This window comes from Pangasianodon hypophthalmus, chromosome 7 (assembly GCF_027358585.1).
Source record: "Pangasianodon hypophthalmus isolate fPanHyp1 chromosome 7, fPanHyp1.pri, whole genome shotgun sequence".
Classification (NCBI taxonomy): domain Eukaryota; kingdom Metazoa; phylum Chordata; class Actinopteri; order Siluriformes; family Pangasiidae; genus Pangasianodon; species Pangasianodon hypophthalmus.
Genome location: NC_069716.1, coordinates 3,161,397 through 3,177,283, shown reverse-complemented (window position 1 = coordinate 3,177,283; position 15,887 = coordinate 3,161,397). Strand labels below are relative to the sequence as shown.

General features: G+C 40.2%; 1 protein-coding gene across 1 annotated transcript in view; it reads right to left on the bottom strand.

The window, feature by feature from the left end:
- Positions 1–1,045: 1,045 nt before the first annotated feature.
- The window catches only part of fgfrl1b (fibroblast growth factor receptor like 1b), a 41,056-nt gene continuing 26,214 nt past the window's right edge, over positions 1,046–15,887 (bottom strand). The window contains exons 4-7 of the mRNA XM_026947398.3: positions 6,281–6,367; positions 4,712–4,990; positions 4,109–4,462; positions 1,046–3,730 (exon numbers count right to left, since the gene is read on the bottom strand). Coding sequence (XP_026803199.3) covers positions 3,339–3,730; positions 4,109–4,462; positions 4,712–4,990; positions 6,281–6,367 — 1,112 coding nt within the window. The 3' untranslated portion in view covers positions 1,046–3,338. The remainder of the gene's footprint in view (positions 3,731–4,108; positions 4,463–4,711; positions 4,991–6,280; positions 6,368–15,887) is intronic.

Sequence of the window (15,887 nt, the reverse complement as noted above, 5' to 3'; positions counted from 1 at the left end):
TCTCAGCAATATGCTTGGATTCTGCCCCAATTTTCATTTCGGATAAATGACTCCAGCATTTCCTTCTCCGTGTCCATGTGGAGTCCTTCTGGGTTCTCCACACAGGTTCTTCACCTCCCAAAAACATGCCTGTAGGTGGATTGGTGATACTAAATTGTCTCTAGGTGTGAATGAGTGTGTTCATGGTGTCCTGTGATGGAATGGTGTCTCATCCAGCGTATATTTCCAGCTCACGACCAGTGTTCCCAGGATAGACTTGTGGTTCTGCGACAAAATTTCAAAACATTATTGACATCTCCAAAATGAAATTTGGTGAAGCCTGTAAGATCATGGGCTCATGCTCTTAAAGATTCGTTTTTATCCTCCTGGAAGAGGCTACCAGGTTTTAGGATAAAATATCATTCTAATTCATGATAGTATCAGTATTTACTCTAAATTGCTCCTCCATATGCATGAGTGTGTGAGTGTGTGTTCTGCAATGGACTGGCATCCCAACCAGGGTGCATCCCATCCTGCCTTAAACCCAGTAATATCTGCTGTGAAAATCTGTCAGCAGCCCACACCTCCACGGCTGTAACCTAACTCAGTATTAATAACCAGCGGATCCTGCTGGGACTGTGGCTTTTAATTTTCTCACTGCATACCTCTGCTAAACTAATACAGCACCGAGCACAAAGTCAACACATACCTCAGTGGTGGCCAAATTCTCATTCTCACTACAAATACACAAACTAGTTATATGGTGCAGCCAAAAGAAATAGAAAATCATTTGTTTTTTATAAAAATATTAGTAAATACTTAAATTAAAATGGGATTGATGTATGTAAAAGTTTTTTTTTCTTTTTTGAGTGATCCTGCTGATTTTTTTCAGCCACCATTTTTTCCTCCTTTACCTCGTCATTTTTACAAAAGCATGAAGTGATCCATATTAGTGGTACATCGTCGCTACTGTCGCTGATACACATCTGCATCATTCAAGATCACTGGTCATTCATTTTAGCTTCAAAATGAATCTGAAATGATGAAAAACAAAGAAGCAAATGAGTTACAGGATAACTTTTGGTAATATTTATTGTTTTAAGGCCAAAAAAAAGTAACATCTCATTTGCATTTTTTTCATTTTGAAACAACAACAAAAACAAATGGATGCAATACACAGACCAACATCATTTGTTTATTACAAAAATACTATTAAAATATGCTTACATCAGCACCACAGTAAAATCGCAGCGTCCATAGAGCAAAGAAGGCCAAAGTGTACATTTATCTCAATATTGTAATACATAAACATGATTATCTCACCGCTAGATTGTCAAAAAAAGTAATTTTATTTAAGAAAAAATGTCTTAGATACAAAACAAAATTTTGCAAATATTGCAAGTAAATGCATTGTATGGCTTTAAGATTATTCTCTGATTTTTGCATATTCTGGACAGGAAAAACAATATTAATACTGCATATAGTCAGACAAATACATACTGGAAAAAATAGATCAGAACAGAAAAACAAACACAAGAAGAAGCAACTTTAAAAAAAAATCTCCCATTCTGTTTTCTGTTTCTTTACCCAGATATTCAGTCTTCACAAATGAATCACATTTAAAAGCAAACAACAGGAAATTGCAAAAAATCCACAGTATGGGTTTCTGATGCGCTCTTATTCAAATAAAAGTACACATTGTAAACAGAACTGCTCATCCTTATCAGCTTTTCATAGACACTCACATATTCCAATACTGTGCTCTGTATTCTCATTGTATACTGAATGTAGTCCATCTGTTTGCTATGCATTAATCTGTTCCCCTCTACACCATCTATCATGGGAAAGGAACCACTGGAGAACCCCCACTGATCCGATATCTCTAAGCATGGGTTCATTCTTATTGCTGTGACACTGAACATGGTAGTGTGTGTGTGTTTGTGTGGTTTGTTGTATGACTGTATCAGGGAGAGTTCTACCTTGTCGGTCACCTTGTGGGTTTACTGGTAAAGACTTTAGTTCATGTTTTTCTATGTACAGTGTGGTGTATCTGTAAGGGTTCTTCATTTGTCCCTCTAGGAGAACCTTTGGAAGCTCTATGTAGAACCCTCCAACACTGTGTCTCCCATTCAGAAAGGGTTTCAAGTGCAACCCCTTTAGTAGGTTAAGAACCCCTAAACAACCCTTCAAGGACCATTTTTTAGTGTACCAACTACCAAGAATAATTTTTAAATGTTTGACAGGTTCCAGGTAATATTATGATAAGGTTCTATGTAGAACTATACAACAAAGTGTTTCCCCTTTTAGAAATGATTTCAAGTAGAAGCCTTTTAGAATAGCAAGAATACTTACTTATCAAATGAACCCTTAAAAACATTTCAACAACCATTTTCCTAAGAATGTACCAAGTACCAAGATAGTTCAGTTAAATTTTAAATGGCTGACATGTTACATGAAAATGTTACATGTAGAACCCACCAAACTTCTCTCAGGAAAGGTTTATTGGGAGGCTAAGAACCCTTAATAATCCAACAGACTTTTAAACAACCCCTCAATTTTTTCCTAAGTATTAACCAAGTACCAAGACAGTGATTCTAGGCTTAAAAAAACATTCAGTTTGGAAAACACAACCTTTCTGATGGGGAAGCACATTGTTTTATGGTTCTACATGGAAACTTTAATGATTCCACCGGAGGAACCTCTGGAGAAACCTTAAGGGTCCTAAATTTTTTTAGTCATCCGTGCTTCATCAGTTTCTGACCATATACTGCTGTTGGCTGCAGAGTTTTGGTTGGTGGACTGGTTCTCACCCATGTGTGAGGTTTTTAAAATCCTAGTAACATTGCTATGCTTCATACACCCATACCAGAACCACTCAGACTACCATGTCAGTGTCACAGCTGAGAATGAACCACCACCCAAATAATGTCTGGTCAGCATTGAGCTTGTGGTCCCTTTCCATTGGTGAACAGATTTCGGAGGTGGGCTACAGTCAGTACAGTCAGTGTCTTGGCTTTACTTTTGGTCTCCAGGACCTTGTTCAGTTTCAAATCTGCAATGAATTATAGTTCTGACCCTTTTAATACAAAACAATCTGATTTGGGTCCATTAAAAACACACACAAGACTCTTCCTGCCCTGAGAATTTTCAAGGTGAACGCGGTCCACCAGAACATCTATGGCATGAACACTGTTCCACGATTGGCTGGTTCTTTCTTTCCTTTAACATTCCTGTCAGTGCTCAAGGGTAACGCAGTTCAGATCCAGCTTCCTGACCTAAACAGAAGACCCACTGTCCATGTAAAGCAGGCTAGCAGCATAAGCTTTGTTAGCTTAACATTTGAGGCAGAGCTTAGCCTTTTAGCGCTGGTAGTGGAAATGCTGGTGCACTTTCCCTTCCACATGAGCATGCGAGTGTGTGTGCGTATGGGTGTGGGTATGCATGTCCGTGTAAACCTTAGAGTAAGTTTTTGCAGGCCCACCAAAGCCCGGGGATCCCATTCCCATAAGTCTGTGGGTTGGGAAGTCAGGGCTCCCACTTCTGGGGATGCTGGGGTCTTTATCAGGGCCGTGGCGCTCTCGGTAGGGTGCAGACCGACGGGGTAAGGGGCCATGACGGAGGCGACTATGGCACAACCACAACACGATCGTGCCAACCATGAGCAGAGCTGCCGCTGGGATGCCGATGATCAGAGGCCATGGAAGACCAGAACTCAGGTGGGCTGGGGAGACCGGCTTCTCCACCTGGGGATCTGCATACATAAAACACAAATGTCATGTTAACACAAATGATGACAAATTTATCATCCTGCACACTTGTGGCAGTGAGGGCATGGTGAAGCAGAGGAGGAGTTGCTGAGAATAAGCGGGTAATGAGTGAGTAGTTACACCTGTGGGTGGTTAAGAGTAGCCTTTACCTGTGCTGACACCAGAAGAGCTGACAGGGACCTTGTTTATGAAATAGAAAGACTGTGAAATAGAAAGCACTGAAAAGCATTCAAAAGGAATAATAAATAAAAAGTCATCATCGCTCTCTCTGAAGCCTGCCTCCCATGTCCTCCTTCCCCGCTCTGCCTACCACTGTTCTTCCAACACTATAAACCATCTCTGATAAAGTCATGTACACACACCTGAGAGAACATTGAGGTAGGCACTGCGGAAGCTGTAGCCCATAGAGTTTGCACCGAGGCAGATGTACATGCCAGCATCCTCGTCTCGGGCTTTGACAATGGCCAGTTTGTTGAGGTATGAGCCGTCAGGCCTAGGCCACGCATCTTTGGTGCGCAATACCATGAAGTGCTGACCCCCAACCTCCAGTGTGGCGTTGTAGCGTCGCTCCGTGCCCGGCTCGAGCCGCTTCAGCCACTGGATCACAGGCTTCACATCGCTGTGGACTTTACACTGGAATAAGGCTGTGCCACCAAGCTCCACTGTGGTGTTCAGAGGGTGGCTTCCAGTCAACATGGGTTTGGAGCTTGTACGCTCTAAAAATGACACAGTGGTTTTTGTAAAATACATATAAATCAGATCTGTCAAAGAACTTGTGCTTATCAGAACATATTTGTGAATCTGATAAACATTTTCATCCATAATGTTTATATCACTGACTAAGTTGAAGATAATATATACAGGATATGCTATAATTGTGTTGAACATGAATGTTAATGAAAGGAATTAAGAGTAACCTGCACATTTCACCCTGTACCCATTCGTTGACACACACATGAACTTACCAATAACCTCCACCGTATAGGTGGCGTTGATGTGCCCAGCGGTGTTGAAGACACGGCAGGTGTAGCGGGCGCTGTCCTGTGGCTGCAGATTCTTCAGAGTGAGAGTCCACTGTGGTCGTTTGGCCCGAGTGGGAGCGGGAAGCTGCTCCTGGTCCTTCCACCACGTGATGCATGGCGGAGGGTTTCCGGTGGCCACACAGTTTAGCCGCACTGAGCTGCCTACGGGCTGTTCCCGAAAACGTCTGCGCATCTTCATGGGCTGGCTGAAGCGTGGCTTTACTGTGGATACAATTCGGTTCAAATCAATTCAGTCCAATTCAGTTCAATAAAGATAAATTCAGTTCAAATCCATTCAGTTTAGTCCCATTCAGTTTTATTCAAATCAGTTCATTCCATTCCAGTTCAATTTAATTCATTTCAGGTTATCCCAAACCAGTTCAATTAAGTCTGGTTCAAGTCATTTTAAATTGATTCTGATTAATATAAATCAATTCAGATCATTCTAGTCCAAATAAATTCACATCATCATTATCCCAAACCAGTCCAATCAAGGTTGGTTCAGTTTAGTCTGATTCATTTTAATTCAAGCCAGTTTAGTCTATTCCAATCCAACTGAATTGATATTAGGTTATCCCAAACCAGATCACTGCATTCCATTCTATTCAGTTTAGTCTGATTCTGTTTAATTAAAATCAGTTCAGTTCATCTGAGTCCAACTGAATTATGTTCAGTTTGATTCAGTTCCATTCACATCAGTTCAGTTTATTCCAGTCCAATTTATTTCATTTCAGGTTATCCCAAACCAGTTCATTTAAGGTAACTTCATTTCAGTATTAGATTGGTTCAGTTTAATTCCATAGGATTTCTGTACAGTTCAAATATTTAGTCCAAACCAGTGAAATCTAGCTAAATTTAATGAAGTCCAGTTTAATTCCATCCACTTAATCTCAGTTAAGCCAATCCAATTCAGTCCAGCCAGGTTTAGCTCAAGTCAGTTCAACTGAATCGAGTCTAATCCATTTAAGTTCAGTTTAATTTATTTATATTTAGCCCAATTCAAATCAAGCTCATTCTATTCAGTCAGTTTTAGCCTGATTGGTTCAGTTCAATTATATTATTGCACAATACAAACCTAGTACAATAGAAATCTCCTCTTGTTGAAGCAATTTAAGTAATGGGTAAAATAAGCAAATACCTAATACTTCTCTAATAGAAAATACTGAACACGACAACTGATATCTATGAGTATTTTATTGAACCAGTCAGCACAAAATAAGAAATATCAGAAGCAAGAAGGCCTAACCCTGGAGCAATGAAGTGTTCATGCACCATGTGAACGTGGTTATGATAAGATGTTGCACAGAGTGCAGAGCTGAGATCAGAGCTCCATACATCAGCTCCTGTCTGTCACTGCAGCCGTTAATGTTAGTTTGACTGTAAAACAGAGAACTAGGCTTTGCTCCTGAAAAACTCCAGTGGCTTCAGAGCTAATACTAAATCTAAGAATCAAGCAGAATGCACAAAGCTCTGTGTGTGTGTGCGTGTGTGTGTGTGTGTGTGTTTACCCACATGGCTGCCCGGCTTGATCTACTGGTGCTGATTTGAGGCAGGGTTCCTCTGCGATTGGAGGAGGTTTGGTAGGAGGCTCAGCATTGTCTGAAACACACAAACCAAAAACAACAGTTCTGTGAAGGTTCTTCCAAGGGTGTTGTAATGAACATATAAATCCTCTGCTCCTGTCAGGATTCTCACACAAACTCTACAACTTGCTATGAGATAACTCTATAATGTACAGGCATGTGTTACAAAAATGCAGAAATATCTAAATATTTGTATATATTTTAAGATTCTGTTTCAAAAATACAAAAAAAAATCTTGACAATGCTGAATTATTTATTTGCAGAGCTGTTGTTCTGAATAATTCAATGCAATGATGAACGACCGTGTTTGATTTTTATGACTTTAGCTCGTAAAAATCCTTTTAAAGCATCACATGTCTACTGAAATAAAAAATAAATCCCGACATTATTTGCATTTAAGACTTTGAAATAAAAGTTGCTCCAGAGTTTTTTGGATGTTTTTTGTTTTCTTTTTTTTTCTATGTAACTTTTTGTGAAAGGGAAATCTATTACAGGGTTCTACATAGAACCTTTATGTGGTCTTCTGGAGAGACAGACTGAAGAACTCTTTAGGGTTCTAGATTTAACCTTTGTTTTCAGTTAGAACGATGTTGGATACCAGGCAACAAACCATGAAAAAGCAGGAAAATTATATTATAATGTTAATTTAGTCATTCAGATTTAGACATACCTTGGCTGACCTAGCACATACGACCCCAAACACACACAAACCTGGCTGTTCCGTTCGAAAGCCATGACATTGGGATTCAAACTTGTGATCTCATGCTTTGTAGCTCAAGCAGAAGAAGCAGGTCAGCGCAAAGGCCCAACGCTTGGCGAGATTTATTTACAAAGCTGTATGAGCGAACAGAACCCCTCGGTGTGTGAAAGTGAGCAATGCTGCACGGAGGTGTGTGTGTGTGTGTGTGTGTGTGTGTTTCTGTGTTAGTGTGAGGCTCTGTGGGAACGCTAATCAGACTAAGCTGCTGTATTATTGTAATAGCACTGAGGAGCGAGCAGAGAGCAAACACTGGTGTATTGTTTCCTCTCTCCAGCGTCCATGTTGGTTTAACTCTGAGCAGGAAGCCAGAAAGCTGAGTTTAACCCCGACTGCACACAGCTCAGACAGCAGCTTTGTTTGGACTGCTGGAAATAACATACTCACACACACACAAACATACACACACAACCTTAGACATGACACACCAACACAAATGTACACATACACACAGACCTTCATGTACAAACATACACACACACACACACAAGCACACACACACAAAGCACACACAAATACAAGCAACACACATTATAAATAGAAATAGCTGCCTACAATATCGTTATGTACACAAGTGTGCCACACTCCTGCCCACAGGGAGTCAGCCAGATCTCACAAAACACACACACACACACACACACACACAGGTGAAAGAGCTGCCATATTAAAATCTCTCCAAGATTCTTTCCATGTCTCTTTCCACAGCGTGTGTGTTTGGTCTAGCTCGGAATTCTTCTAGGGGAATAAAACAGCCATCCAAAGGCCACACTCATCATACACACACACACACACATCAGCGCAGCACGTGTCTGCCAGTTGTGCGTAAAGATGATGAATGCAGACGCGTTATTATCTAGCGGAACATCATTTCTTCAAGGAGGACAAGTTTCTGGATCAACAGCACTTTGTTTCATCTGGAACATTTCTTTCGACCAATCACTGCAAGCTGACATCACTCTTATCCGCCCCTCCCCTTTCTGAGCTATGGGGAAACGTGTACTTCTAGATATCAGTTTACAATAGTGACCTTTATCATTGCATTTGTATTACACAGATTCCTACCACAGTAATTTTGAAGAAATAAAACACTTCACTTCAACACACAGTTACAAGAAAATAATCAACCTCATCGTGGTAACAGTAATTCCGCTTCACCACACCAGCCTCTCGCCGATCATTTTCCCTCAAGTGTGTTATCCCTTACTTTTAAATAATAATTTATTCTATTATTGTTAAACATTTCCTGCAAGGATAATGCATTGATTTATAAAATATTATTCACAGCAGTCATGCTGGGCGTGGACAAAAAAAAGACTTACTGACAATCAGTGGAAAGAGGCAGGACAGACAGACAGACAGACAGACAGATAGACAGATAGATATGCAAAAGAATTTATTAAGACTAGTATAAAATATGATAATCATTACTAACTAATCTAGTCTAGTCTAACTAGCATAGCATGTCCTGAAAACATACAGTTTGTTAGGATGTCTTAGAGTTATGATGTTAGAAAGCTAGAAATAAAATGTGAAAAAAAAATTGATTAGATAGATTAAGTGTGCTAGGGGAAGGAAAACAACACCACATCCAGAGCAGGGTTATTTCAGGATTTCAGGCTGGGAGTTGATCTACACAACCTCTCTTAACTCTCTGTGTGTGTGTGCGTGTGTGTGTGTGTGTGTGTGTGTGTGTGAGTGTGTGTGTGTGAGTGTGCACGCGCGCGCGTGTGTGTGTGTGTGTGTATGTCCTGAGGCTGTGTGTTTAGCTTTTTGAGGAGTGAGCACTGCACTTTTGTCCCTGATAATCCCCAGACCCAGCTGCCAGTGGGCACACCCTGACTGACACACACACACACACACACACACATGTGAGGACTGTCCATTGATATAATTATTACAGTAGCTTATTAATGGCATGCCACAGGGTGCCACAGCAGCAAAACAGGTAGCTCCAGGGCCCCTGGTTCCTCAAACCCTCAAGGCACCTCCCCCTTTCCAACACACACACACACACACACACAGCTCAAACTAAGTCCTCATTCCTAATACTGCACTTAGGTGAGCTTTGGGACATGAGTTATGATCTTGTAGCTTTACAGTCTCTCAGCTTCGTCCTGTTCCTCATGTTCTTTTTCTTCTAACAGGTGTTTCACACCGAGACAGAGGATTTGTTCGAACTCAGTGCTTCTGAAAAGCAGCTCTATTCAGCATAGCCCTCTACCTCGAGGCGACAACAAACCCCTCATTAGTACTGAAAATAATAGAATCTTTATCAGCCATTGAATTGCTACAGTTAAAGCTGCAGCGCTGGACAGGGTAATTGTCTCACCACAGTGACACGCCCCTTTTTCCCTTTCTTTCACTTTCTTCTCCATACCATTTTATTCACTCACTCTTTTTGAACAATAAATCAGTTGTCTGCACTGGTGAAATATAATCAAGCAATTAAAATCATTTCCAAAATAAGTGTGGATATAAAAAACCACCTGCCGAACGCTAAAAAAAACCAAGCGTGTGGCCTGCAGCGATTTGTGAATGAATGAATGGTGGGGTGGAAACTGATAGAAGATTCCGACTCCGCATGTCTGACACGCTTCTCTTATCACTCACAGTAGCTGAATTTATCATTTAACAGCACTTCCTATAGTGAGGTAGAAATAGCATTCCATCTGAATCAATTTTTACTCTGGTAATAATGAAATTATTTATTATTGATCACATAATGCAAAACATTTTAAAAAAATGTATTCTACATTTTTTAAAATAAATGTATGAACATCAAAGACAAAATCTTGTAGTGTTTATGTTCACTACTCATAAATGAATTTAACCTGTTCATCAGCTGGAGCCACGAAAGAAATCAGTGTTTAGGGACATTTGCTGCAAACTTACGATAATTTTAAGAACATCTTTTTACATACTGATTGATAAGTAAGGAATAAAACACTCAGGGGTGTTCTGTTATAAGAAAATAATCAATGGTGTGGTCCAGTGGCCTGAAGTACATTATTTTCACAAACAGCATGGCATGCAGCGTTTTATTCCACTTACACTATATTACCAAAAGTATTCGGTCACCCATCCAAATGATCAGAATCAGGTGTCCTAATCACTTGGCCTGGCCACAGGTGTATAAAATCAAGCACTGTTTTTACAAACATTTGTGAAAGAATGAGCCGCTCTCAGGAGCTCAGTGAATTCCAGCGTGGAACTATCATAGGATGCCACCTGTGCAACAAATCCAGTCGTGAAATTTCCTTGCTCCTAAATATTCCACAGTCAACTGTCAGCTTTATCATAACAAAGTGGTAGGCCACGTAAACTGACGGAGAGGGGTCAGCGGATGCTGAAGCGCATAGTGCAAAGAGGTCGTCAACTTTCTTCACAGTCAATTGCTACAGAGCTCCAAACTTCATGTGACCTTCAGATTAGCCCAAGTACAGTACGCAGAGAGCTTCATGGAATGGGTTTCCATGGCCGAGCAGCTGCATCCAAGCCACACATCACCAAGTGCAACGCAAAGCATCGGATGCAGTGGTGTAAAGCACGCCGCCACTGGACTCTAGAGCAGTGGAGACGCGTTCTCTGGAGTGATGAATCACGCTTTTCCATCTGGCAATCTGATGGACGAGTCTGGGTTTGGAGGTTGCCAGGAGAACTGTACATTTCAGACTGCATTGTGCCGAGTGTGAAATTTGGTGGAGGAGGAATTATGGTGTGGGGTTGTTTTTCAGGAGTTGGGCTTGGCCCCTTAGTTCCAGTGAAAGGAACTTTGAATGCTTCAGGATACCAAAACATTTTGGACAATTCCATGCTCCCAACCTTGTGGGAACAGTTTGGAGCGGGCCCCTTCCTCTTCCAACATGACTGTGCACCAGTGCACAAAGCAAGGTCCATAAAGACATGGATGACAGAGTGTGGTGTGGATGAACTTGACTGGCCTGCACAGAGTCCTGACCTGAACCCGATAGAACACCTTTGGGATGAATTAGAGCGGAGACTGAGAGCCAGGCCTTCTCGACCAACATCAGTGTGTGACCTCACCAATGCGCTTTTGGAAGAATGGTCAAAAATTCCTATAAACACACTCCTCAACCTTGTGGACAGCCTTCCCAGAAGAGTTGAAGCTGTAATAGCTGCAAAAGGCGGACCGACATCATATTGAACCCTATGGGTTAGGAATGGGATGGCACTTAAGTTCATATATGAGTCAAGGCAGGTGACCGAATACTTTTGGTAATATAGTGTATATGCAGCAAATAGCCGATGAGTCCACTGCTTATTTAGTAAAGAACACATAATTTTTATCTGTTTGTAGTTACATTTAACATTGTAGAACATCCAAAAAACAAGTTCCTGCTATCACTACGACAGTCGTTCCTTAACCAGACACAAAGTTATTAAAATTTTAAAAAAGCAGCTTGTTATGTTACTGAAAAATCACAAAAGAGCAAACAATGTCGGAAAACAGTTACAAAGTTACAGCTTTTTCTTATAAAGTGCTGACACTGGAGACTCCTTCACCATATGAGCGATTACAAGACCAGTAATGTGGAGTGTCCACGTTACGAGTACAAGTCTCTACGTAAGTGGTTATTATAGAAACAATAACCCATTAGAACGTCAGAGAAAATGAGTCAACACCTTCTGACCAATCAGAACCCAGAATTCAAGATCACAGTAGTATAATGATGCAATCAAGGTGAAGTTGCAACTTGTAATTCCGCACCTACAGCCGGTGAAAAGCCAGCGAAAAACACATCCTTCACTTAAAATTTCAACAACTTGGAGCAGTCTTCTTACCTACCTGTTCCTTCCCTTTTTACGCAGTGACGTCAATTCAACATGGCTGCTCACACTGTGAACAGTATAAAGTACAGCTTCTCTACTTTTAAATGAGTTTATAGATCAGAACTTGCTTGAATCTATAACATTGACCATACTACTACTCATTGTTTTGGGAAGGTAATCATTAACATTAGACTATCGTTAGCCGGCTAGCTTGTTACTAATGCTACTCGCTAGTGTCCGCTCTTGTTGTTGTGCTGCAATTTCAGTCCAAAATGTTGCATCAGTGTTTGAAATTCACTATAGTAAACCAGAACCAGTCGGTACTCAGGCCTGTAACTGTAAAAGTACACTTAAATTAGCTTTTTATGAGCTTTACATGCTCTGACATTGCAAACACAACACACACTTTTGTGAAGCCGTCCATGTTTTTTTCCACTCTGCACACTGAATGTCCCGACATGGGAAATGACGTTATTACAACTTGCAAATGATCGTTTACAGCGCAGACTGCAGCATAAGGCTCATAAGGCTCTGTAGTGCATGATGTAGTTCACTGTCATATACTGTACGTATTTGATTTAAATTTCTTTCAGCACAGCTGTACAGCTGTTGACGTAAAATAGACGGCCTACCACCGGTCAGCACGTGGTCTTCACTTCTACTGGACAGACGTTTGTAATCCGATAAAGACTTTGGGATGAGTGAAGAAAGGTCTTCATCATGATAACACGAGCCGACTTGTCTTGCTTTAATACGACTAGACATTTCAAAAAGACTTGACTTTATGAAAAAAAAAAAAAATCTCCATCGACCCTGATGGACCCTTGGATAATAAAAACGTTGTGTGGATGTTTCAGTACACTTCAAACCCTCAGAAATATCCACTAAAAGCGTGTGTGTGTGTGTGTGTGTGTGTGTGTGTGGAGGAATGGAGACAGAGGGTCTAGAGCTGAGGGAAAGACGAGGGAGCCCCAAAACGCTCCTCATGCCCACGAGCGTGTTTAGAAGGCTCTCGTATTATTTTTTCCTACGGGGAGCAACTTGAAAGTGCTACGCTGCAAAAGGTCTCTTTCTCCATTCATACTGGTGTGTAAACACACACACACACACACACACACACACCAGGCCTCCAGGACACAGGAGCACGGTGCAATCAAGAGGAAAACTGAAATTCCAGCTGTGACGTACAACACAGAGGTGGGGATCAGAAAAATATTTGGTTGGTGGATGTAACTCGGTTTCCTTTTAATTATTTATTCTATTATTTATTCTATTATTTAATTATTTAAATTATTATTTAAATTATTTTAATAATTTATCTTACTTGATCTCTTATCTTAATTTTTTAAATATATATATTCTTTATTCTTAATTTAATATATTTATATTTTTTTATTTAATTTCATATATAAATGTAACAGTTATGTAATATTTATATTAAATTAAAAAAAATAATGTGAAAATGAACCATGGCATAAGTTTACATAGTTTCATGTTTCAATATTTTATATTAAATTTTATCCACATTTTATTTTTTAAATATTACATTCTTAATATATATTTTTTATATTTACTTTGGAAATAATTTTAGTGAATTCTGTACATAAATGTAACATACATTATAATATATATATATATATATATATATATATATATATATATGTGTTATAACATCCTAAAAAATCAGGATGTAGTGTCATGCATAATCACATTGTTGCCCCGTGCTAATTTTAAAACTAAAGTCAATATTATTAAGAAAAAATACACTGAGACAACAAATGTTTTTTTTTTTTTTATCTTACAAACTCTCCATCAAATTGCTGTAAATCTCTCCACTGTTCTCTGCTATCATTTGGTGAAATATGAGTTACTGGTACACGTCTGGCAGCAGCAGCAGAGCATTAAAAAAATCAGATGTCATATTTCTTCTTTTCTTGACAAAGAAAACAGAATTTCAGACATTTTAGAAGGAAAAAAATAGGCCATGATGCCTGGAAAGAGATGAAGGAGCGAAAACCTGAAAAATATCATGGTTATAAAACAAAGGCTTTTTTTTCCAGCCAGTTGGAACGAAGCACGTTGATAATCTTAAAATTGAGTGTTAAGCTGTCAGGTAAAGTGAGCCAGTGCTAAGGCGCAGGAGTCATCTTTCTCCGTATGCTACGACATATGCTGGCTTTCTCAGAGCAGCTGCTTTGCTAGCGTGTCGTCTGTCCTCATATGGATCAAACTAAGATTAGGAGTTAAATTAGAGAGAGTTCCACATACGTGCAGATCGACAGAGACAGAAGGAAAGCAAGTAGAAAGGGTAATTAGAAGGTTTCCCGTATCTTTTATAGAGCCGTTAGCGGTTAGCAGCAGCAGGCGCATGGAGGCCTAAGAGGAAATTAGGCTTTTTTTTCTGGTGTGTTAGCGGGACACACAGGTCTGCTGAGACCCAAACAGGGCCTGGACCAAAATCGACCTCCTCTAATGACCGGGATCAAAGCTTCTTTAATGTGGAGCTGCAATGAAGGTGGGTAATTTGCATCTCCCCAGTGCTCCCGAGTGTAATTAAAACCTTCACTATTCCAGAAGCCCAGCCCTTACGAGACTGGAGTCTTGGGTCAGGATGCGGATAAAGAAACCGTTCTGCAGGATTCTGTGATGAAAAATGAACAGGTTTGGCAACAGAAGTAGAGAAAAAAAATCTTCTACTCTTGACAATGAAATTAAGTTATTGCTTCCAGCAAATATTGAAGGAATAAAACACAAGGGGAGCTGTTATCAGAAAATACAAATAGTTACTTTTAATGTTGTCGAACATCTACGAAATAAGTCACTCACGTTATAGCAGCTATAAACAGTCATTCCCTCACCAGCCTCTCTTTTCTCTCTCTTGAAAAAAAAATATATATAAACATATTCAACATATTATTAACGTATTATATTAGAAAGAGCACATTAATAGAAACCTGTAGCCAGAACTACTTTCAGAGCTGAAAGAAAATTAATCAGCACCTTCTGACCAATCAGAAGTTTAGCAATACAATAATAACTGCCTGGAAAATATTTTGTTGAAATTAGAGATAACTAATAGATGAAAATCTCTGCCTTTAATCATGCTGCTTTCTTCAGACTCTTCATGCCGCTACAGTGACGTGGACAGGAAGTGCTCCGTGTCTCACTTCCTCGTGTGTCCTCACGCTTCTTTGCAATTGCAAAAACTGTCTTTGTAGCTCTCAGTTCAGCTTAATTTCATGTGAGGCCTGAATGGTTTCAATTCCACTGAGCAGTCTTTCATCTCTGCCATTTTTTTTCACCAGAGCTCTTTTTTCTACTCCTCACAAGCATGAATTCATTTGTGTCCATATGCGTGCATGCTTTGAACTCGCCTCGACTTCTTTCTGCACGATGGAGGAATAAAAACAAACATGTTCTCGAAGGCCTCAGTGGCAAAGCTGCGTGTCACACTCACGAGTCCTCAGAATTATGAACTACCTTCCTGTCAAACTCGCTAGAAGCGTGATCAAAGACGGGTTTCTATCAAGTCGTGTGTTTTGCTGTTTGTAGCAGTTATAGTGAGTCAACCAACTACACAATGTGTTATTAACTTTCTCCACCTATCTGCATGTTACACGAAAGAAAGAAAGAAAGAAAGAAAGATGAGCAGTTGTGGAAAATGTGTGCAGACTAAACATAAACCTACAGCCTGATGTTAGCCAGCCGTAGCTGTTACGTCACCACATGCCTTTTGGATTAGTGGAACTCGATGGTATAGATGGCAAAGGTTATGAGCATACACACTTTACTAATATCAACACTAGGAGTCCTGTCACTTTTAGCCAACACCCCCTGTCTGACACCGTCTAGGTGGTACAGTCCAGGCGCTGCCGTGCTCTTAAAACCTTCACTGTGGTCCCTAGCTCGGCACGATCCCTCCCATGGCAGCCTCAGGGAGCATAATTCTTGCACAATTATCCATTTAGGTGAAGAGGACGTGGGCTAA